Source organism: Mirounga angustirostris, unplaced genomic scaffold, assembly GCF_029215605.1.
Source record: "Mirounga angustirostris isolate CCGP_5_RB_7025 unplaced genomic scaffold, mMirAng1.0.hap1 SCAF_9, whole genome shotgun sequence".
In the NCBI taxonomy this organism is placed as follows: domain Eukaryota; kingdom Metazoa; phylum Chordata; class Mammalia; order Carnivora; family Phocidae; genus Mirounga; species Mirounga angustirostris.
The window spans coordinates 48,845,761-48,866,628 of record NW_026991717.1 but is presented as its reverse complement, the minus strand read 5'-3'; the positions used below and the strand labels follow the sequence as shown (position 1 = coordinate 48,866,628).

Sequence of the window (20,868 nt, the reverse complement as noted above, 5' to 3'; positions counted from 1 at the left end):
GCAAAGGCATAAGCAGAGAAACAAGATAATAAAAGCAAAGAAAATGGGTTACTGTAAACTGTAGTCACCACTTAATGCAGTAATCCCCTTGTTCTCATCTTGTAGCTACTTGGCAGTACAAGGTGATCAAAGTAGGAAAGCCACAGAAAAATTAAAAAAAATACAAGTACATAAAGAAAAACACAAACCCAAGTGCTCTCAATGCTTGGTTCGTATCTTAAAATGAGGCCTCATAAACTGCAACACCATAGCCCTAGGGAATCATACCCCCAAGATGCCAATAGTTCACTTCTATCCCCATGCCCTTGGTAGGTATCACTAATCAATCAGATTTAGCATGTAAATTCACATCAATTTGTTAATCCTGTGTTGGAATGAATGTATGCTATCTGAATCCTTACTATCTAAACTCAGACTATGAATGGGTTCAGGTAAACTTATTTTTTATTTATTTTTTTTAGATAAGGCTATTTGGAGATGGTATTTCACACCATATGGACTCTGGCCTTCCAAAATTCCAAGACATAATAGATTGGAATCTGTTATTCTGACCTCTCACTCTCTGAATTCAGAAACCAAACAGACTCAAATAGCAAGGAATATCTTTATGTTTTCAGTTTGTTCTTAGATATAAGGAATATAAAACCTCACCTCCCACATAACTTTTCATAATATATATAGGAGCTATTGTAATAGATGTCTGATAATGATATGCATAATTAACCAAACCTAGTTGTTTTCTATTTCCTCTTATAAATAGGAGATATTATAGTCCATAAACAGAAAACACTAAAAGTCTCAAGGAAAAAAAATTAAATCATGTTTTAAAGTTTCTATTCATATTGGTTAAGTGTTAACTATCTTAATCTCATAGTCAGCAATCAAGTGCATTAAGGCCTCAAAGCTTCTTGTTCCTTATTTATTACCCTGCCCAGAACAGGAAGATCCTTCCTCCTTTTGGTCATGCTGCTCATCTTAACCAGAACTCTTAGAACCTTCAATAAAGCACAAGAGAAAGCAGCTAAATACACAGAGACTGATAGAAAAAGAGGCACTGGGTAAGACTGGTCTAGTTTGGTCAGAGATATGAAATAACCATCTTACTGTCTTGTTCTTTAATAGATATAAAGAACTGTCACAATTACACATTAAAAAGTCTAACCTAGATGAAGAGGAAAAGTTGTAAGGCTCATCCCTGCACTAAATTATTCTGAAAAGAAAATACACCTTTCTTATTTACATAACCAAATTGACAATATAACATCCACTACTGCCTTAAAATATTACATTATTATAATAGGAAAAAGTTCCTATGTGAGGTGCTTATAAGTACGGAGAACCTCTTTAGAAGCAAAACAAAACAAAAAAAGCACACAATAGTCCCCCTAGTGCAATCTCTCAACTCGTAAACTCCCCAAGGATTGCTGCATAGACTTACATATTTTTGCATAATCAACAACGGCTTTTAGAACACTTTAAATGTAATACATGCTCAATAAATATTTGCAGACTGAATCTCACGTAACAGAACTCTTGCACAAGGTAACAAGAAGTGAATAACCTTCAGATAGTCCTCCTGGGCTAACACCCAAGAAAACACTGACAAATCCTAACAATTCTTCCATTGAAAATGTTCTGTTGATTGCCTTGATTAGTTAATTCTGTTAGTCTTTCACTGTGCTTATGGTATGTTTTATTATTGCTGTCAATATTAATTTAGTAACAAAGTCACAGAAAGTTAAGCTGAAGGAACTTGCAAGGTCATTTAGTATAAACTTTTCATTTTACAGACAAGGAAACGAGGGTCTACTTTTCTCACAATTAACACTTTGGCACTTGTCACCGCTTTCCCTGGTTCCCTAACTGAATAAAAGAGTTTTATTGCACTTTTTTGCTTGGGTTAATATTACAAGGTTAACATTACAAGTGAATGGGCATTCCTCAAATGCCAGTCTCTAGCATAGTACTTTGTATATAGCAGGTACTCAGGTAAGTACTTACACACTGTTCTTGCTTAGTGTTCAAATTTGAGTAAATGGCAATGCTCATTTTAATTATTTTCATTTGTACAATTTTAGTGTGCAACATTGTTTTTCTAATATAAAAAGTGATGTGACACAAGTTTTTACTCAAAGCATTCTTTTGTAACAGATAAAACACTTCTGTCTTTTCCACCACTGTGAAGCTCATTTCCCCCAATAATACCAAAAACTAATAGTGAGATAGAAACCAAATCAGTTTTGCACATAACAGTCAAGACACCTCCCAGTGGGGAGAGCAAATTGGTAAATTATTTATACACACACACATCCATTACCTAAGAGCTAAACAATAGGCCAGAAAATCCAGGGGCTTCAAATTGCTTAACTTGCCTTCCTGGTCAAGAGGGAAGACAATTTCATTAGTTTCAAATCATAGAGGAAAGCAAGGAACTGCCTTCTTTCTGGAATCACAAACATTCGGTGTTGGGATGCAACCATCACAGCTGGCCTCAATATAGACAAACAAAAGCACCCTTGGTGTGCTTGGTATGGACGACAGGCTAAACTCAGGGCAAGCAGCATGTTCAACCAACTAATCAAAAATAATGAAAGCCAGCTAATGTACTAGTCAGTTTCTCATTTTAAAGCAAAATGCAGATCAGGGACTTATGGTTAAAGTAAACTCTGAAGTTATAAGCTTTACAGTAAATGTTTCCCACTGCAGGAGAAGGAACAACAACTATTTCTCAGACAGAGCTAATAAATGCCCTGACCCAGAACCAAGGACAAAATGGAACTGCTGAGTTCTAGTATATGGGACAGAATCAGGTCTAATATGGTATCACCATGTAAACCTTCTGGATCATCATACTTTGCTCATTGTAACTAATACATAAGAAAGTAAAATTGGGTTTAAATTAGAATTTAGAAAACATCCAAATGGTCCACATATATAATTCCAGTTTATTTATAATTTTAAGTCTAAAATGTATGAGATTCAGAAGTCTGTATGACTTACAGGACTGAATAAAGACAAGGAACTCTGGCCACGGCACGCACAGCTTCCAGGGTCTGATAATGAATGAGAGGAATCCTAGCTTTCCTGTCATTTATCTGTTTCCAAAAAGTGTGTAGAACGGTGACACATCTTACAGGACTATTTAAGAAATGGCTTATACAGTCTTACTTACAAATAAAAGCTTATATATATACAAATAACAATTGATAACTAAATCTTTTAAGAATCCCTGAATTCATTTGTTGAGTAAATACAGTATTAGAACATTTTCTACAATAAAACATCAAGATTTCTTTTAATTTCTAGGTAAAGGTTTGTTGTTTATGTTACAGCCTAATGGCAAATACGTTAATCACTCCCACCCATGAAAGCATGATTTTTCTTGTAACTAATCACCAACAGACAGAAGAGAGATCAAATGTAATTTTTTCTATCCTATTTTTTTCCATAGCAATTTTATTCTATCAGGGTTTCAAGTAAAACTGCTTTAAAATGGAAAAGAAAACACTTAGTATATACATACATATATGTAAACTAAATACAAATTTTCTTTTTTCTCTTTTAAACAATGAAGACACTGTGGGAGATAAGAGGAAAGAAAAACTTGCTTTGGCATTCTTTTTTTAAGTAACCAAACAGGGGTGCAATGTAAGTTCAAGAAGTTTGCAGTGAGGTTAGTATTGGCTGTTTTATGTTGCTAGCTTTCTTTTTTTAATGAAAAGTTTATATTAAAATTCTATTGTTTAGAAAAGATAAACAACATTTTCACAGCATATTCAGTATTAAAACACATCTCTGCAAATAAATCTCCTTTCAAAGTACTAAGTGACTTGGACCTTGTCTCTGGAATGGGAATGAGGAAGGTCAAGAATAGTGCAGGCTTGTTAACTTGGATTTAGGTTGATGATATTCATAAATATATTACACAAATATTACAACACTATCAAGTTGGCAGTATCTTTATTTTCTAGAACTACCTTAAAAAATTATAAATTATATTTCCAATTCTTATGAAATATAGTTTCTGGTCTCATTAGATACCAATGATTTCAACTTTGAACACTTCATCTTTTTTTTCCAAAGTCTCATTTAATGCTTGAAATTACAATGGACATACTTTTATCAAATAGCATTTTAGTTTAATAAACAGAATAAATTAATTATCAACTGAAATAATAAGTATCTCATTGTCCAGCTAAAGACCTGCCTCACATACTATATTTATATTTGTTGAATAGGAAGACAAGTACAGACTTGTTTGTAATCTGCAAGTTTAATAATTTAGAAACTATGATCAACCTAAATGCAAAATCCTTTTGATAATTTTTAAATGCCACATTTTGGATTAACGTAATTTTAAATCCTCATTAGTAATGATACCAAAGGTTGATGCAGAAAGGGGTACAAAACTGATCTCTCAGAGCATCATCAAGTTATAAAATAAATGATAAAAAGATACTGTTCACTCACAAAATGTGAAATGAGATACCTAAAAAACTGTAATCTTATCTATTAAAAATGATTTTAATTTAGCATATACACACTAGTTCAAAGGAGGTGGTGAAAGAGCTTTCATTTTTTAGTGTGTTTATTTTATATAGTCACTTGATGAATAATATAAATCCAGTCTTGTAGAGCAGGGGATATGAGACTATATATTAATTATATCCATTAATGTTTTTTATTATCCACTAATGTCGTTTATTCCAAAGTTCTAAACACAATATGAAGAAATCATTTTTGCAAATAGGATTTCTACACTTGAAAATTAAACGCTAGTAAGTGCGCCATTACAATTTTAAAATAAAGATATAAAATTATATTTTGGGGATTAAGGTGTTTGTTGCTGTTATTTTTTCTGAGCAAGTAGCAAAAAATGAAGTGCACTCTACTTCAGGGTAAGTTTTTCCTCACATTAGAGTCAGTGCCGTTAAGCTGTAATGAATGTGTAAATATAAATTATCAATGAAAGAATAATTAAATCACATGATTTACCAAAAAGAGCACTCCACTATCATTATTGTTCAGTTGGCTATACAATTTACTCCTATATTAAAAATATAAAGTGGAGTTTCCTTTCCCCTATTGTTCTCATAATAAATTAAAATATACATTACTAATTCAACTTTTAAAATGTGCCTTTCTTAAAAGACTTAGTCCTTTAATTTGGGTGTCCCTTACCTTAAATGTAAAAACCAAGGTGTTTATTAATGCAATTCAATGATGGCTTCAGAGACACTAAGTTACATCAAGTTAAGGGCGGGGAACCCCACTGATTTCTGGAAACCTTGATGGTAAGCATAAAATTAATCATCTCTCCCTTTAAATAACAGCTTTTAAAAGGGGGTGAGGATATCCATCAAAGAATAAACGCTTCTCTCTTTCTGTGTTTCACACACACACATAGAAGACAATCTTACTTATCTGACCTATTCAAGTTGCCAAAACATGACTATTGATTATCAAAGCCAAAAAAAAAATTCTCCTTTAAAATATTTAAACATCTTAAAATTAAAACTGAAAGCAAGATACTCAACTGCCAATTACTGTGTAGTAAGAAACTATTAAAGCCTGCACTGACCTACTTCATATTAGCATCATGACAATATGGATGTATGCCAAGAAATAAAAAAAATTACTATATAACAAACCTTAATTTTGTATTTAAAAATTGCCACTGTTTTTAAATGTCTAAATACTGTACTGCGATGGCAGTTGTTTTTATGATGCATTTATTTTTAAATTGCAATGAAAGTAAGGAGTTTTGATATTTTAGTAGTCATATTCAATGATGGACATGCAAGATTTCATTTTTAAAATCAGAGCTTGTTCTACACCACATTCAATTCTATTTTAAAACTTCTATTAAAAGCAATCTCTTAGACCAAATTCCAAATATTGCTTTCCATTTTTAAAACAGCACTACATTTTACAAAATGTCAGTTAATAAAGAGTCCTACAGAAATAATGCAAGTTCATGTTCAAAGAATATTTACAATGGCTCTAACAGAAGACAGACTTAACCCAGTGTATTTAATTATTAAAAGACTGCCACCAGTCTTTCAGAGTTTAACCTAATGCTGAAATTCTCATACAAGAAAGTACAGAAATAGCAAAGGGTATCTCATCTATGATTTCTAAAAAGACACGAAATAACAAGACATTTTAAATTAAAATGTTTTTAAATTAAAAAATCACTTTACAGTGTAAACCACCACCTTAAAATACCTTATACCAAAGAAGCCCTTTCTTCAAAATCATGCAAATAAACTCCCTGGAAAGGAAATTTAATCTCAGAATAAAGAAGGCAAAAACATCCAGAAATAGCAGCTAAACCAACGGAAAGGAAGAGACACATTAGGTTTTTGTGCTGCATGTTAATATTCTTAGGCACAATGTCTGGTGAAAATTCACAATACACTTCTTCCTCCCTGTATGCTTGCAAAAAGGAGTAAACACATTTCACATTCCTCAGTCCCAAATTCATGCCACCATCATGCAATATGACTTAATTTCGACCCATATTCCTCTTGCACGTAAGTGGAAAAACACATATAACTTGTTTATCTACACTCACAATTGAGGAGGGGGTAAAGACATTTTTTGGCTATGGAGACGAGAGGCTGATGCAAAGTCCGCACACCTCCAGAGGTCCTATAAATATGCACCCGACTCTGGATACCCACATTCAATGAATGCATCAGCCTCCTCCTCCGCCCGCCGCCCCCCAACCCCCTTTGCAGCAGAAATGTGCCTGGGCTTTTTTACCCCAGCGATGGAGGATCCTCTTACCAGATGGAGTTCTTGATCTTGTGTTGCAGCGCGCTGGCCTCTGTCCCTGGCAGCCCAGGCACAAGGGCTGGCAGAGCCACCCCCGAGTTGGGGGCGCTGGGGGGAAGCTGCTGATGGGCATCAGGCTGCTGTGGCGGCTGTTGTTGTTCCTCTGCCATCGCTGCTGGAGGGGTGGGAGGGAGGGAGGGAAGATGGGGGCGCGGGGAAGGGTGAGGGAAGAGGCGGGGAGGGGAGGACGAAGGGGGAGAGGAGGACGAGGGGGGAAGGGAAGAGGAGGAGGAGGAAGGAAGCTGAATAAGCTAGGCCTTTACCCCAGGGCTCGAGTGAGTCGCTTTCGCCTGCCGCCTGGGGGACATCACCAGGGAGACCGAGCGGCTCCTCTCGGCAGGGACGCTTCACCGCGGGAGAGGCATGGCGGCGCCCCTCAGCCCCCCGCCGCCGCCGCCGCCGCCTCCTCCCGTCAGCGGCCGGGGCTGGGGGGGATGAGGAGGGGACGTCTGAAGACGAGGTGGGGGGGCAAGGCTCCCCCGAATCCAAGAACGGCTGCTCAGGGACTCCGCGGCCTGGCCTTCCTTTCTTGACCCCCGGGGCTTTCTACTCCGGGGGCCCGCACTGCTGCAGCCCCAAGCTCGGCTGCACGCCACTCCCCACGCCGCCGCCGCCGCCGCTCGCTCCCGGCCCCGCCGCCACCGCGGCCGCCGCTGCCCTGCCAGCCCGGGAGGCAGCCAGTGCGCGCAGCCGCACTGCGGCCCGGCGCAGACGGCAAAACACCTACCGCTCCGCCGGGGGGGGGGGGGGGGGCGTGGACCAGCGTGTGCGGGTTACGGGCGCGGGCGCGGGGGGCCGGGAGGGGGGCGCACGGGGGCGCAGGGCGGGCGCGGGCCAGCTCGGCCCGGAACGCGCGCCGCCGGGGCCGAGGAGGGGACTGGCCAAGCTGGTGGAGGAGAGCAGGAAAACGTGGGGGAGGTGCTGGCGAGAGAAAGAGAACTTGCGTGAGGAGGAGGAGAAACCAAGTATTTGGCGTGGAAATGGGATTTTGGGGTTTTTTTCTGGCATCTTCAAATCAGGAAAAGTGAAATTAATCAACATCCCCCCCCCCTCCCCTCGACAAATGAGGATTGCTTTCTCCCTGGGTAAGTGAAGAGAACTGAAGCAGGTAAGAGGATAAGCTGACTTTTCAGAAGCCCCCAAAGAACACCCTTTGGAATTAACCACCCTTTAGGTAATTCAGTCTTGAACGGAAATCGCAAGTCAGGAGCTGGGTTGAGTGCTTCTCAGTCGGGCATTCAAAGCCCTCCAAATCTGGCCCCACTTTAGTTATCCAATCATAGCTGCCTCCATCCCCCTGCAAGAACTCCCGGCTCCAATCAGTGAAGTCTCCATGCCATTCTCAACGCGCAGCAGATTCATTCTTCCTTCGTGCCTTTGCTCATGCTGTTCCCCTCACCTCCCCACCCCACCCCCTTTCCAGGAATGCCCTCCCTCCCTCCCTCCTCTATACCGCTCTCAAGCCAACCCAGGCTCTAAGGCACAGCTCAAGTCGCGGCTTGTCAGGGTCCCTGGCAGCCAAGGTCCCTGCCTGCCTCTGAGAGAAATGCATGCAGTGCTCTCGCAACATGGAGGCTCAGGCTCCAGCCATAAGCACCTTCTTTGGAGCCAGTTGAACCCTTGGACGCACTCTCTGCGCCCTTCTGCCCATTCATACTTAAGAGACACTTTTGGCCACTAGGAATAAGACTCTGCTAGAAACAAGCAAGTCCCCTTTAAGAGCAGAAGAATTGGCTTTTCTAGGTGGGGCTGATCAGGGCGGCCTGAACTGCCTGGCTGTAGAAGACAACAGCCAAGGCCTCTGGCACCAGATGGAACAGCTGCTCAACTCACACTGACCTTTCTCTGGGCCTGTGGGTGTTGTGAGCTCTTCAGCTTTAACTTTTCTGACAGTTTCTATCAGGTTTCTACCTATCAGGTTCTCTGGCCACTTTCCTGCTGTGCTTGGACTTTGGGCCATGGAGGCTCTGCCACCTTTTAGAGTCCTGGGTGGGGAATCTGATTGGCTTGGGCTTCCTGGCTTCTGAGTGCTCTCTGCCCTGCCTTGCCCTGGAACTCTCTTGCTTTTGCACCACTGTGCACTCAGGCCTGGCTCCCAGATTCACCCTGAACACTCGCAGATGCAGATGGTGGGGTGTGGTGAAATGGGAGGGAGGAAGGACACCTGGGTACAAAACACAGCTCCTCCATGAGGATTTCAGGCCGCTTCCATCCCTTTGCATCCTGATACCCTTTGCGCTGATTGTTTTTTTTTTTTTTTTAAGATTATTTATTTGCGAGAGAGAGAATGAGAGACAGAGAGCATGAGAGGGAGGAGGGTCAGAGGGAGAAGCAGACTCCCTGCCGAGCAGGGAGCCCGATGCGGGACTCGATCCCAGGACTCCAGGATCATGACCTGAGCCGAAGGCAGTCGCTTAACCAACTGAGCCACCCAGGCGCCCTGCACTGATTGTTTAATACAAATTATCTAAGGTACTCTTAGCCACTTTAGGAAAATATAGGTTGTTTATGAATTCATTTTGCATATGTACCTTTGTGTCCTATGGAAAGAGTATTTTTCTGTACCTAATTGATAGACATGGTGTGTACTAGACAGAAGCTTTGAAGAAGAATAAAAATAGATGTTTGTTGAGCACATTCAGCATTCCAGATCTAGCACTTTCCATACATATCATAGTTATTCCTTCCCAAACTATATATATATATATATACTGTAGGTGCTATTATTCTCCTATTATACAGATGAAACAGAAGCTTAGAGAGGTTAAATAACATTCTTAAAGCTATCCAATTAGTGAGGGAGCCAGGAATTTGATCCTGGAAGTCTAATTCCACAATCTGCAACCCATGCTGAAAATGATGTAATACTGAAAAATCTTGAATGTATATGTAAACTCTATATCCATGGGGAAGATGGAGGAAGTAAAAAAAAAAAAAAAAAAAAAAGCATTCGGGAAAGTTGCCAAGTCCCCCAGATTCTAATTTTTGACTTGGTCAAGAAAGAATGATGGCTCCACCTTGCCACACCCAGGCAGGGGGAGATCCTAGGGAGTAGGAGATTTCATTCGAGAACGATAATGTTTCTGAGACCTGCCAAAGGTCTTAGGGAAAGGAAGCTGAGAAACAAGACTTTCTTTTAAAGTATGCTACCCGGTGTCACACAGGCTGGCTTCCCGAGTGCAACTTTTGAGAGCTTTTTTATCCGTTCCATGAACAAGCCATGTTACCCTAGCTGCCACTAGAGGGCTCAGCAGAGCTGCAGCCCTGAGCTGCCCTGCGGTGGGCGTGGAAAGGGCGGTGCTGTCTAGAGGGCATTGTTGAGCCTTTGGGGCCTTCAGGGACCAACAGGCAGCTGGAGAAGACATCTGGGACTCTTGGGTTTAACCAGCAATGAAAGGGGTGGTGGGTAGTATCAGACGGAAGAGACCTAATTGCCAGAATGAGACATCTTTGCAGGGAGGAAAGGATCAGCCCCCACTGCTCCCTTAAAATCTGGGAGTAGAGTGTGTTTTATTGCAGTCTTCAGAAAGGACTACAAATAAAATAATGCCACTAGAAACCTAAAAGAAACCTGACAAAGTTACCCAAAATCTTGAGTAGGGACGCACACCAAACCCAGGCACCCTGAGTAAAAGTAACAGTGTAGGCATGTGCTTCTGAAATTGTGTTTTCCCCTGTGGTCATGAAACCCTGTACTAAGGTCTCCGAAGCACCCACAATCAATGTGGCTCATTTTCTTAGACCTTCAGTTTGACTCAGTGAGAAGAGAAAACATTAGAGTAAGCATGAATTTTTAAGATAACGCTAGATTTTGAGCTTATATTTCCCAACCCTGAGGAGTATAAATCTATACTCCCTGTGACAGTGTACTCCAGTGGAAAATTCCAAGAAACATTGATGTAGTGGGGTAGAAAGACTGGTCATCGAGTCAAAAGACCTGGGAATTCAAACCCTCTGTGTCCACCTCTATAAAAATGAAAATAGTGACCTGCTTCACAGGGTGGTTATGAGGAACAACATGTAAAGTGATATCTAAACCATGGAAGTGCAGTATGCATAGAAAGACAATCTACAAGGTGGATTGTGAGCACCTCAAAGGTAGTGACTGTGTTTTATTTATCCTGGTAGTCCTCGGATACAATTCTTTACTCCTAGGTATTGAGTAAATATTTGTTGAATGCAGGAGGTACTTAGCCTTAATTTTCTTAGCCCAATACATTATACCATCATGTTCTGTAAACCTTGTCTCTTTATGAAACTAAACTTTTTGTACTGTCCAGACTGTAGCATATACATTTATCATATATTTATCCTGCCTGATATACAATAGTATCGGCCCCCAAAATATAAATACATACATACAATATAATAACCTGGTCCCGGGATGCCTGGGTGGCTCAGTCAGTTAAGTGACTGCCTTCGGCTCAGGTCATGATCCCAGGATCCTGGGGTCGAGTCCCACATCGGGCTCCTTGCTCGGTGGGAAGCCTGCTTCTCCGTCTCCTACCCCCCCTGCTTGTGTTCCCTCTCTTGCTGTCTCTCTCTCTGTGTCAAATTAATAAATAAAATCTTAAAAAAAAAAAAAAGAACCTGGTCCCAACTTGAAATAGTTCACATTCTTTGGAGCAGAGAGACATATTAACATATATTAATTGTACAAGATGATGAGTTCTACAATAGAATTGTGTCTACCAATGTTAGGGAGACATCGTGGAGGGAGGTATTGGTGCTGTTAAGGGTAAAACAGCCGTTTAGAAAAGGCATCTTGGCTAGCATTTTAATTGGATCTCACTGGATGAATAGAAGTTCAATAGGCAGAGCACTGAGGGAGGAGGATTTTGGCATAAGCACTGGTGCGAAGCCATGAAAGAGCACATGGGATGAGTGAATAATGCATAGCCCAGTGTTAGCTCGGTGCTCAGATCCTTAATGGAGTGTATAGAGGAGGGAAAGGAAGGAGAGGGAGACAAACCCATTTTTACAAGATGTTACTCTGTGTTATTAGTTATGATTGTTCTGACAAAAGATGAGGCCTAAAATAGGTTTCATCAATAGTAAATATTGGTTAAGTGCTTCATGTATACATTTCACTTCCACAAATTAGGGTGGTTTACAAATATGGAAAAGATAACATTCGACCCTATTCTCTTAAAAACAACAAAGTATTCCCTCATCCTCTTTTCCCTTGGTCATTACTTCCACTGTCTCTTCCATTGCAAACTTTTCCTCCTAGGAGTTGAAAGTAGAATATGTAATCACCCACATGTTATTATTTATGGGAAAAAGAAAGGAAGGCTTTCCACCTCCAAAAACAGGAATTCTCCTGTTACAGCACAAATATTCCATTATGTCATTGAAACAATGGTTTGTTAAGACAAAGTAGCCAAACTATTCAAATACTGAGCAAGGTAGCAGGATGTTAACACTGTCACTACCTGGCTCTGTGACCCTATCTATGTAAGCTATTCTTTCAGGTTATCTCTAAGGATTAATGGGATAAAGTTCTCAAAATGTACTTGGCTCTTCAAGTGAGAGGTATTATGAAAATGAATGCCAGGTACTGCTTTGATTTCACATAGAAACTCTCCACTGTTGTTACCATATACATGTTTATATTGTTACCTGCAATTCTCTTTATATTAAAAAAAGGTTCAAGTTAATATCATCTGCCTGAATGTTAAAGGAAGTGTTTACTTTTGCTTGGGGCTAGAAAGGTCCTAAGTAGAAATTTGATATCTTAGAAATTCAGCCTAGCAGAAGCTGTGAACAGAAGCAGGTAAAGAAAAAGTATATTTAACTAATCCTAAAAGTGACAATGAAAAGATACTAGAGCCAGCCCTACAATGAGAAGGTCAACACCAGTGCAGTCTGAACTGGTGAAGCCTAATCAGTAATCCACCAACTCTCTCATCCCTCAATTCATTTCAAGGCACATTTAAGTACTTTTACTATTATTATGCTGGGACCTCAGAAAGACTTAAAAATACATGGTAAATAAAATATTGTTTGAATCTTCAAAAAGTTCATAATTTAAGATTAGAACTATCAGCCCACACATATTTTTAAAAGTGCAGTAAAAATACAGGGGACAAAAATCTTCAAAAAGTTCATAGTTTAAGATTAGAACTATCAGCCCGCACGTATTTTTAAAAGTGCAGTAAAGGGGCGCCTGGGTGGCTCAGTCGGTTAAGCGACTGCCTTCGGCTCAGGTCATGATCCTGGAGTCCCGGGATCGAGTCCCGCATGGGGCTCCCTGCTTGGCAGGGAGTCTGCTTCTCCCTCTGACCCTCCTCCCTCTCATGCTCTCTGTCTCTCATTCTCTCTCTCTCAAATAAATAAATAAAAAAAATCTTTAAAAAAAAAAAAAGAAAAAATAAAAGTGCAGTAAAAATACAGGGGACAAAAGTAAATAAATAAAGGTGTGTAACAGGATAACTTATTGGGCTATTAATTTGGTTTATGTTCTTATATTTTCCCCTTCCCTCCATTCCAAACAGGCTTCAAGGAAGTGTTGTGTTCCTGTCTGACAGGAGCCCTCTCTTAGACATCTGGGGGCACCACCCACATTGAAAATGAAGACTCCTGGGCCACAAAACCTTAGAATGAAGTGTCAGTGTTATCCCTGGAATTGTGCCTAGCAATCTGCCTTCCAGGTTCCTTGCTCCTTGAGGAGATTTTGCTGGAGGGGTGTTAAAGGAGTAGAACATCTGGGAAACAAAGGAATGAAGGAAGGAGGGGTTATGGGTAGATGGAATTGTAGAGAAAGAAAAAATTTCCCCAAACTCCAAAGGAGTCAAAGGTCAGGGCTCCAGTAGTGGGAATACCAGTCTTGCTTCCTAGAAGCACCGCAAGAGATATCCAAACCTCAGATGGATGCACGAGGACGCTAGTGTGGCCGAATCCCCCTGCTGCTTTTGTTTCCTGAGCCAAGCTGTTACTTGGCTTCTAGGGGCCATATATCCCTGAACAATGAGGATGTCAAAGTCCTTTCTGCCCCATATTTTAGGCTCAACATAAGTCTTTCAGGTTCTAGGGTACTCCTAAGGAGGAAAGGAGGAAAAGTCCAGTAATAACTAAGATTAGGTTTCCTTCTACTCCAGCAGAATTGAGGCTGGGTCACTTATGTCTGAGGTGAATTTAATTTGATTTAAGTAAAATAAAGAAACCTGGTATTTCTTGCACACCCAGATTTACACTTGCAAATTTATACCCACTAGTGGTGGATCCTAAATACAAAACAGTGTTAGGTGAGATCTGTAAGATTAAGAATCACAGTGAATACCCCAGCTAATAACTGCTGAGAGAAGTTAGAGAAAGAAAAGAGCAAAAGGAGCTAAAGTGGTAGGCAGCTGCATGGAGGGCTTGGGATAGAGCTGGAGTGTAAGGAAAGGGATGGAGCTTATCAGGTGGGAGAAGGAGTGGAGACAAGTCAGAAGGGAAAAGCAGTGTGAACAGAAGTAGGAAAATGAACATGGATATGCAGAGACAGGAGACTGGCCTAATTGGAGTCAACAGCTGATGGTAAACATTATATGGGGTACCAAATTCCAAGTCTGTGCTTCCATACTGGGAAGGTAGGGTTCTGTCAGGTTCTATCTCCTACAATCAGTAGGAGATCTATCTACCTACCTATCTATCTATTTATCTATCTATCTATGTCTCTATCTATATATGTAGATAGATGTATATACATATATGTGTATAACTTACTGTAGTATCTGTTATGACTGTGTATCATAACATTTTTTGTAATTATTTTATTATAATATACAATTTAAAAGACTTGGCTTACCTAATTGTGGGGGCTAAGTGCAAAATCTGTAAGTCAGGCCAGCAGGCCAGAAGCTCTTGGACAGGAATGGACACTGCAGTCCACAGTTGGGATTTCTTCTTCCTCAGGACAACCTCAGTTTTGCTGATAAGGCCTTTCACCTGGCTAGATGGAGCCCACCCAGATTATTAATGAAAATCTTCTTGACCTAACATCAATTGATTGTAGATGTTAACCACATCTACAGAATACCTTTACAGCAGGATCTAGATTAATTGACATGAGCCTAGCCAAGTTGAACATAAAACTAACCATCATACTCACTACAGTCTTTATGTTGTGTACTGTTGTCCAGTTTTATTGAGGAAAATGAGATACATCGCTGTATCAGTTTAAGGTATCCAGCATGATGGTGTGATTTGCACAGATTGTGAACTGATTACCACAATAGGTCAGCTAACATCCATTTTCTCATATAGATACAATAAAAAGAAAAGGAAAAAGGAAAAAAAATGTTCTGCTTGTGATGAGAACTCATAGCATTTGCTCTTTTAACTTTCCTTATATAGCAATGTTAGCTATGGTCATCATGTTATACATTACATCGCTAGTACTTATCTCATAACTGGAAGTTTGTGCCTTTTGACTACCTTCCCCCAGTTTCCCCTCCCCCACCCTCTGTCTCTGGTAGCAAGTCTGATCTCTTTTTCTATGAGTTTTGTTTTTTAGATCCACCCTTAAGTGAGAAAATAGAATATTTGTCTTTCTCTTTCTGACTTGTTTCAATCAGGATAATGCCTTCAAGGTTATCCAGCCATACTCTTGCAAATGGTAAGATTTCCTTGTTTTTTGATGGTTGAATATTATATATCTCATGGTATATATATTCCATGTATATCATAATATCATATATTCCAGTGGAATATATATGCATTACATATATATTTATCACAACTTCTTTATTCATTCTTCCGTCATTGGACAGTTAGGGTGTTTCCATGCCTTGGCTATTATAAATAATGCTGCTATGAACATGGAGATGCAGATAGCTTTCAAATTACTGTTTTTATTTCCTTTGTGGGGGTATATTCCCAGAAGTAGAATTTTGGATCATATGGTAGTTACATGTTACATTTTTTGAGAATCCTATATACTGTTTTTAATGGTGGCTCTACCAATTCACAATCCCACCAACAGTGCACGAGAGTTCCCCTTTCTCCACATTCATGCTAGCATTTGTTATCACTTGTCTTTTTGGGGATGGCCATTCTAACAGGTGTGAGGTGATACCTCATTGTGGTTTTAATTTACATTTCCCTAATCATTAGTGATGTTGAACATCTTTTCATATATCTGTTAATCTTTTTATATATCTTTTGGGAGAAATGTCTCTTCAGGTCCTCTACCCATTTTTAGTTGTTTTTGTTTGTTTGTTTGCTATTGAGTTGTAGGAATTTTTTTATATTTTGGATATTAAAGTCTTATCAGAGACATAGTTAGCAAATATTTTTTCCCATTATGTAGGTTGTCATTTCACTTTGTTGATGTTTTTTTGTTTTTGTTTGTTTGGTTTTTTGCTGTCCAGAAGCCTTTTAGTTTGATGTACTATCACTTGTTTATTTTTTATTTTGTTGCTTGTGCTTTAGGTGTCATATCCAAAAATCATTACAAAGACCCATGTCAAGGAGCTTTATTCCTATGTTTTCTTCCAGGAGTTTCATGGTTTCTGGTCTTACATTTAAGCTTTTAATCCATTTTGAGTTAATTTTTGTGCGTGGTTTAAGATATGTGTTCAGTTTCATTCTTTTACATGTGTGTATCTAATTATCCTAGTACCATTTATTGAAAAGACTGTCTTTTCTCCATTGAGTATTCTTGGCTCCCTTGTCAACTACTAGTTGACTGTATATGCTTGGGTTTATTACTGAGTTCTTGATTCTGTTCCATTGATCTATATGTCTGTTTTTATGCCAGTATCATACTTTTTTGATGATTATCACTTTATAAAAGAGCTTGAAATCAGAAAGTGTCATGTCAGGGACGCTTAGGTGGCACAGTCAGTTAAGCATCTGCCTTTGGCTCAGGTCATGATCCCAGGGTCCTGGGATCAAGTCCCACATCGGGCTCCTTGCTCAGCAGGGAGCCTGCTTCTCCCTCTGCCTGCCACTCCTCCTGTTTGTGCTCTCTCTCTTACTCTCTCTGATAAATAAATACATAATAAATAAATAAGTGATGTCTCCTGTTTTGTTCTTCTTTCTCAGGATTTATTGGATATTCAGAGTCTTTTGTGGTTCCATATAAATTTTAGAAGTATTTTTCCCACTTCTGCCAAAAATGCCATTGGAATTTTGATAGGGATCGCATTCAACCTATAGATGGCTTTTGTTAGTATTGGCATTTTACCAATATTACTTTTTCCAATCTTTGAATATGGGATACCTTTCCATTTAGTGTCTTCTTTGATTTCTTTCCTCAATGCCTTGTAGTTTTTGAGTAGAGATCTTTCACCTCCTTAGTTAAATTTATTTCTAAGTATATTATTTTTTTTGATGCTATTGTAAATGGGATCATTTATTTCTTTTTCAGAAAATTATTGTTAGTGTATAGAAATGTTACTGTTTTTTTGTTTTGTTTTTAAAGATTTATTTATTTGAGAGAGAGAGAGAAAGGGAGTAGCGGAGAGAGGCAGAGGGAGAGGGAGAGAGAGAATCTCAAATATACTCCCCGCTGAGCACAGAGCCTAATACGGGGCTCCATCTCAAGACCCTGAGATCATGACCTGAGCTAAAATCAAGAGTCAGATGCTTAACTGACTGAGACACCCAGGGGCCCCATTACTGATTTTTGAAGGTTAATCTTGTATCCTATAACTTTACTGAATTCATTGGTTAGATTTAACAGTTTTTAGGTTGAGTCTTTAGGTTTTTATCTATAAGAAATCATGTCATCTGCAAATAGAGATAATTTTACTTCTTTTCCAATTCTGATACCTTTTATTTCTATTTCTATTTCTTGCCTCATAGCTCTAGCTAGGACATCTAGTACTATGTTGAATATGAGTGGTGAGAGTGGGCACCCTGATTGTTCCTGGTTTTAGAGGAAAAGTTTTCATCATTTCTCCACTGAGTATGATGTTAGCTATGGGTTTGTCATATATACATCCTTCATTATGTTGAGATATGTTCCTTCTGTGCCTGAGTTTTTATCATGAATGAATGTTGAATTTTCAAATGCTTTTTTGGTATCTATTGACATGATCATATGATTCATTCTGTTAATGTGTTGTATCACATTATTCTAGAAGATGTTCCTATGTGTTTGAGAAGCATGCAAATTCTGCTGTTGTTAGACAGAATGTTCTATATATATCTGTTAGGTCCATTGGTCTATAGTGTTGTTCAAATCTGCTCTTTCCTTATTGATCTCTGTCTGTATGATCTATCCATTGTTGGGAGTGGGGTGTTAAAGGCCCCAATTATTTTATATATATAAAATATATTTATTTATATATTATATTTATATATTTATATATATTTATATATATAATATATATATATATAAATATGTACACATATATATGTATATACTGTTTTACTTCTCTTTTTTTAGCTCGGTTAGTTTTTGCTTTATGTATTTAAGTCCTCCAATGTTAGGCACATAAATATTTATAACTGTTATACCTTCTTGATGTATTGACCTTCTTTGTCTCTTTTTACCATTTTAGTTTAAACTCTATTTTGTCTGATATAAGTATAGCTACCCTGCTTTTTTTTAATTACCATTTGCTTGAAAAGTCTTTTTCCATCCCTTCTTTCTGTCTATGTGTGTCTGTAAGGCTATGGTGAGTCTCTTGTAGACAGTGTATTTTTGGATCTTGTTTTTTTAATCCATCAGCCATTCTCTATTTAAATTGTAGAATTTAGTTCATTTATGTTTAAAGTAACTGTTGATAGGTAAGGACTTACTATTGCCATTTTGTTGTTTTCTGGTTGTTTTGTAGATCTGTTGTTCCTTGTTTCTTATCCTGCTGTCTTATTATGTTTCTTTTGATGTTTTTTAGTATTAGTATGATGTTGGTGTTCTTTTGCCCCCGCTCAAAGAACTCCCATTTAGCATTTCTTATAAGAAATTTCTTATAAGAAAGGCAAGTCTGGTGGCAATGAACTCCCTCAATTTTCATTTGTTTGGGAAAGTCTTTATCCTTCCTTCATGTCTGAAGGACCACTTTGTTGGGTATAGAATCTTGGTTGACTGGGGTGTCTTTTCACTATTTTGAATATATCATCATCCTGGTCTCTCCTGGCCTGAAAAGTTTCTGTTGAAAAATCCACTCAAAGACTTATGGAATCCTCTTCTATGTAACTTCTCTTTTCCTTTACTGCTCCTAAAGTCTTTCTCTGTCTTTGATTTTGACAATTTAATTTTAATGTGTCTCAGTGTAGCCCTATTCAGGTTCAACCAATTTGGGGTTTTGGGCTTAATGGATCTGGATATCCATTTCTCTTCCCAGGTTTGGGAAGTTTTGAGCCATCATTGCTTTAAATATACTTTCTGTCCCTTTTTTCTTTTTCTTTTCCTTCTGGAATTCCCATAATGCAAATATTCTTTTTACTGTGCCCTGTAATGCCCATTGGCTATCTTCACTATCTTTCATTCTTTTTTTTTTTTTTCCCTTCCCTAACTGGGTAATTTACAGTGTTTTATTACTTCCAAATCATTGATTCTTTCTTCTACATGGTTGAGTTTACTTTTGAAACTCTTTATTGAATTCTTCAGTTCAGTTATTGTATTTTTTTAACTCTAGGATTTCTCTTTATTTTTTTGATGATGGTTGCTGTTCCCTTGTCAAACTTCTCATTTTGTTCATGCATTGTTTTCTGAATTTCATTTGTCTGTCTCTGTTTTCTTGTAGGTCACTAAACTTCCCTAAGAGAATTATTCTGAATTTTTTGTGTGACAGTTCATGGATCTCCATTTCTTTGGGGTCAGTTATGGAGCTTTATTAGTTTCCTTTGGTGGTGTCATATTTACCCGACTTTTCATAATCCTTGATTCCTTATATTGGCATCTGTGCATTTGAGTAATCTGACTCCTCTTCCAGAGTTTACAGGTTTGCTTTGGCAGAGACAGTTCTTCTTCACCAGTCAGTTCAGTTTGGGTGTCTGGGTGTGTCTGCTGGTAATATCCTTTGACAGTTGGGGTCTGCTATTATGGTCTATTTGGGGGCAAGACAACTATTCTAACTCCGAGGACAGGGATGAGGGGGTGCATCACTGGTTGAGAACTGTTAGATAGGACTACTGGCTTGATTCCCTATCCAAATAAGGCTGTAGGATGAGCTCTGCATTTGCCTGGACTTTCCAGTCAGGCTTACTAAATGGTCAGGACTGGGTGCTATATTCAGTAATAGATAGGGTTATGAATTACCTTCCTTGCTCTGTCAGGACAGGAGGATAGAACTCAGGGCTCGTACATCTGATTGTTTGGGGACCCAAATCAGGCCAGAGTGTTCACGGAATTCCCTGGTTGGGTGAGGCCACTGCTTTTGCTCTACATATAGGGAAGCCATGGGTTGTGCTTTCTGTTCTGGTGCTATATGTGTAAGGTTGTTGAATGGGCTATGCAACATTCCATGTACTCTGTTTAGGTTCCCTGCTCAGACAGGCCGAAGGCTATATTCAGTGATGAGCAGGGCTATGAATTAGATTCCCTGCCTGGGCATAGCAGGAGAAGCAGCTCTAATGCCAGTAAAGCTCTTTGTTGTCTTACCTTAAGCCACCGGCACCCCAAGTTCCCTGACTGAGCAGGGCCACTGTTTGTTATGTAAATTATCAGGTCTGCTCACCCGGTTCTCAGCACACATGCTATTGGGCCACACAGCTTCCAGTTGTTTTTGCCAGCCCTTCTGGTCAGATGATGCCAAAAGACACTCATCATAGCAGCTGATGCTGTGATTCAGATCCTTGCCTGGGCTAGAGGCGGAGGGGCTGCTCAATTTCCCAAAGTCTCTCCAGTTGGGAGGGGCTGGGAGCTCCCCTCAGCCTTGGCTATGAATTGATCCCCCTATCTGTTCACAGCACCAGACCTCTCCACGCTGGGTATTGGCTTTGCTCTGTGGATGATCAGCTGTGCTTACCTGCCCCTTGGCTTGAGTGCTGCTGGGCCACACAGTTCCAGGAGTTGTTGCCAGCCCCTCTGGTCAGATGGGGCTGGAAGGCACTCTCTACAGTGGGTGGAGTTGTGACTCACCACCTTGT

The 20,868-nt window shown here is 39.5% G+C and overlaps 2 protein-coding genes across 10 annotated transcripts in view; one reads left to right on the top strand and one right to left on the bottom strand.

Annotated features, from left to right (window-relative positions):
- RFX7 (regulatory factor X7) overlaps nt 1–7,245 on the bottom strand; it is a 140,406-nt gene extending 133,161 nt beyond the window's left edge. For 2 of the 6 annotated variants that reach the window (XM_064570421.1, XM_064570422.1), the window contains exon 1: nt 6,793–7,245. In XM_064570421.1, the coding sequence (XP_064426491.1) occupies nt 6,793–6,913 (121 nt within the window). In that variant the 5' untranslated portion in view covers nt 6,914–7,245. The remainder of the gene's footprint in view (nt 1–6,792) is intronic. The other 4 variants (XM_045900023.3, XM_045900026.3, XM_064570423.1 and 1 more) reach the window with 4 other exon arrangements.
- Nucleotides 7,238–20,868, top strand: part of TEX9 (testis expressed 9) — a 228,930-nt gene continuing 215,299 nt past the window's right edge. For all 4 annotated transcript variants that reach the window (XM_064570437.1, XM_045900019.3, XM_064570436.1 and 1 more), the window contains exon 1: nt 7,238–7,925. The gene's annotated coding sequence lies outside the window, so the exon portion shown is untranslated. The remainder of the gene's footprint in view (nt 7,926–20,868) is intronic.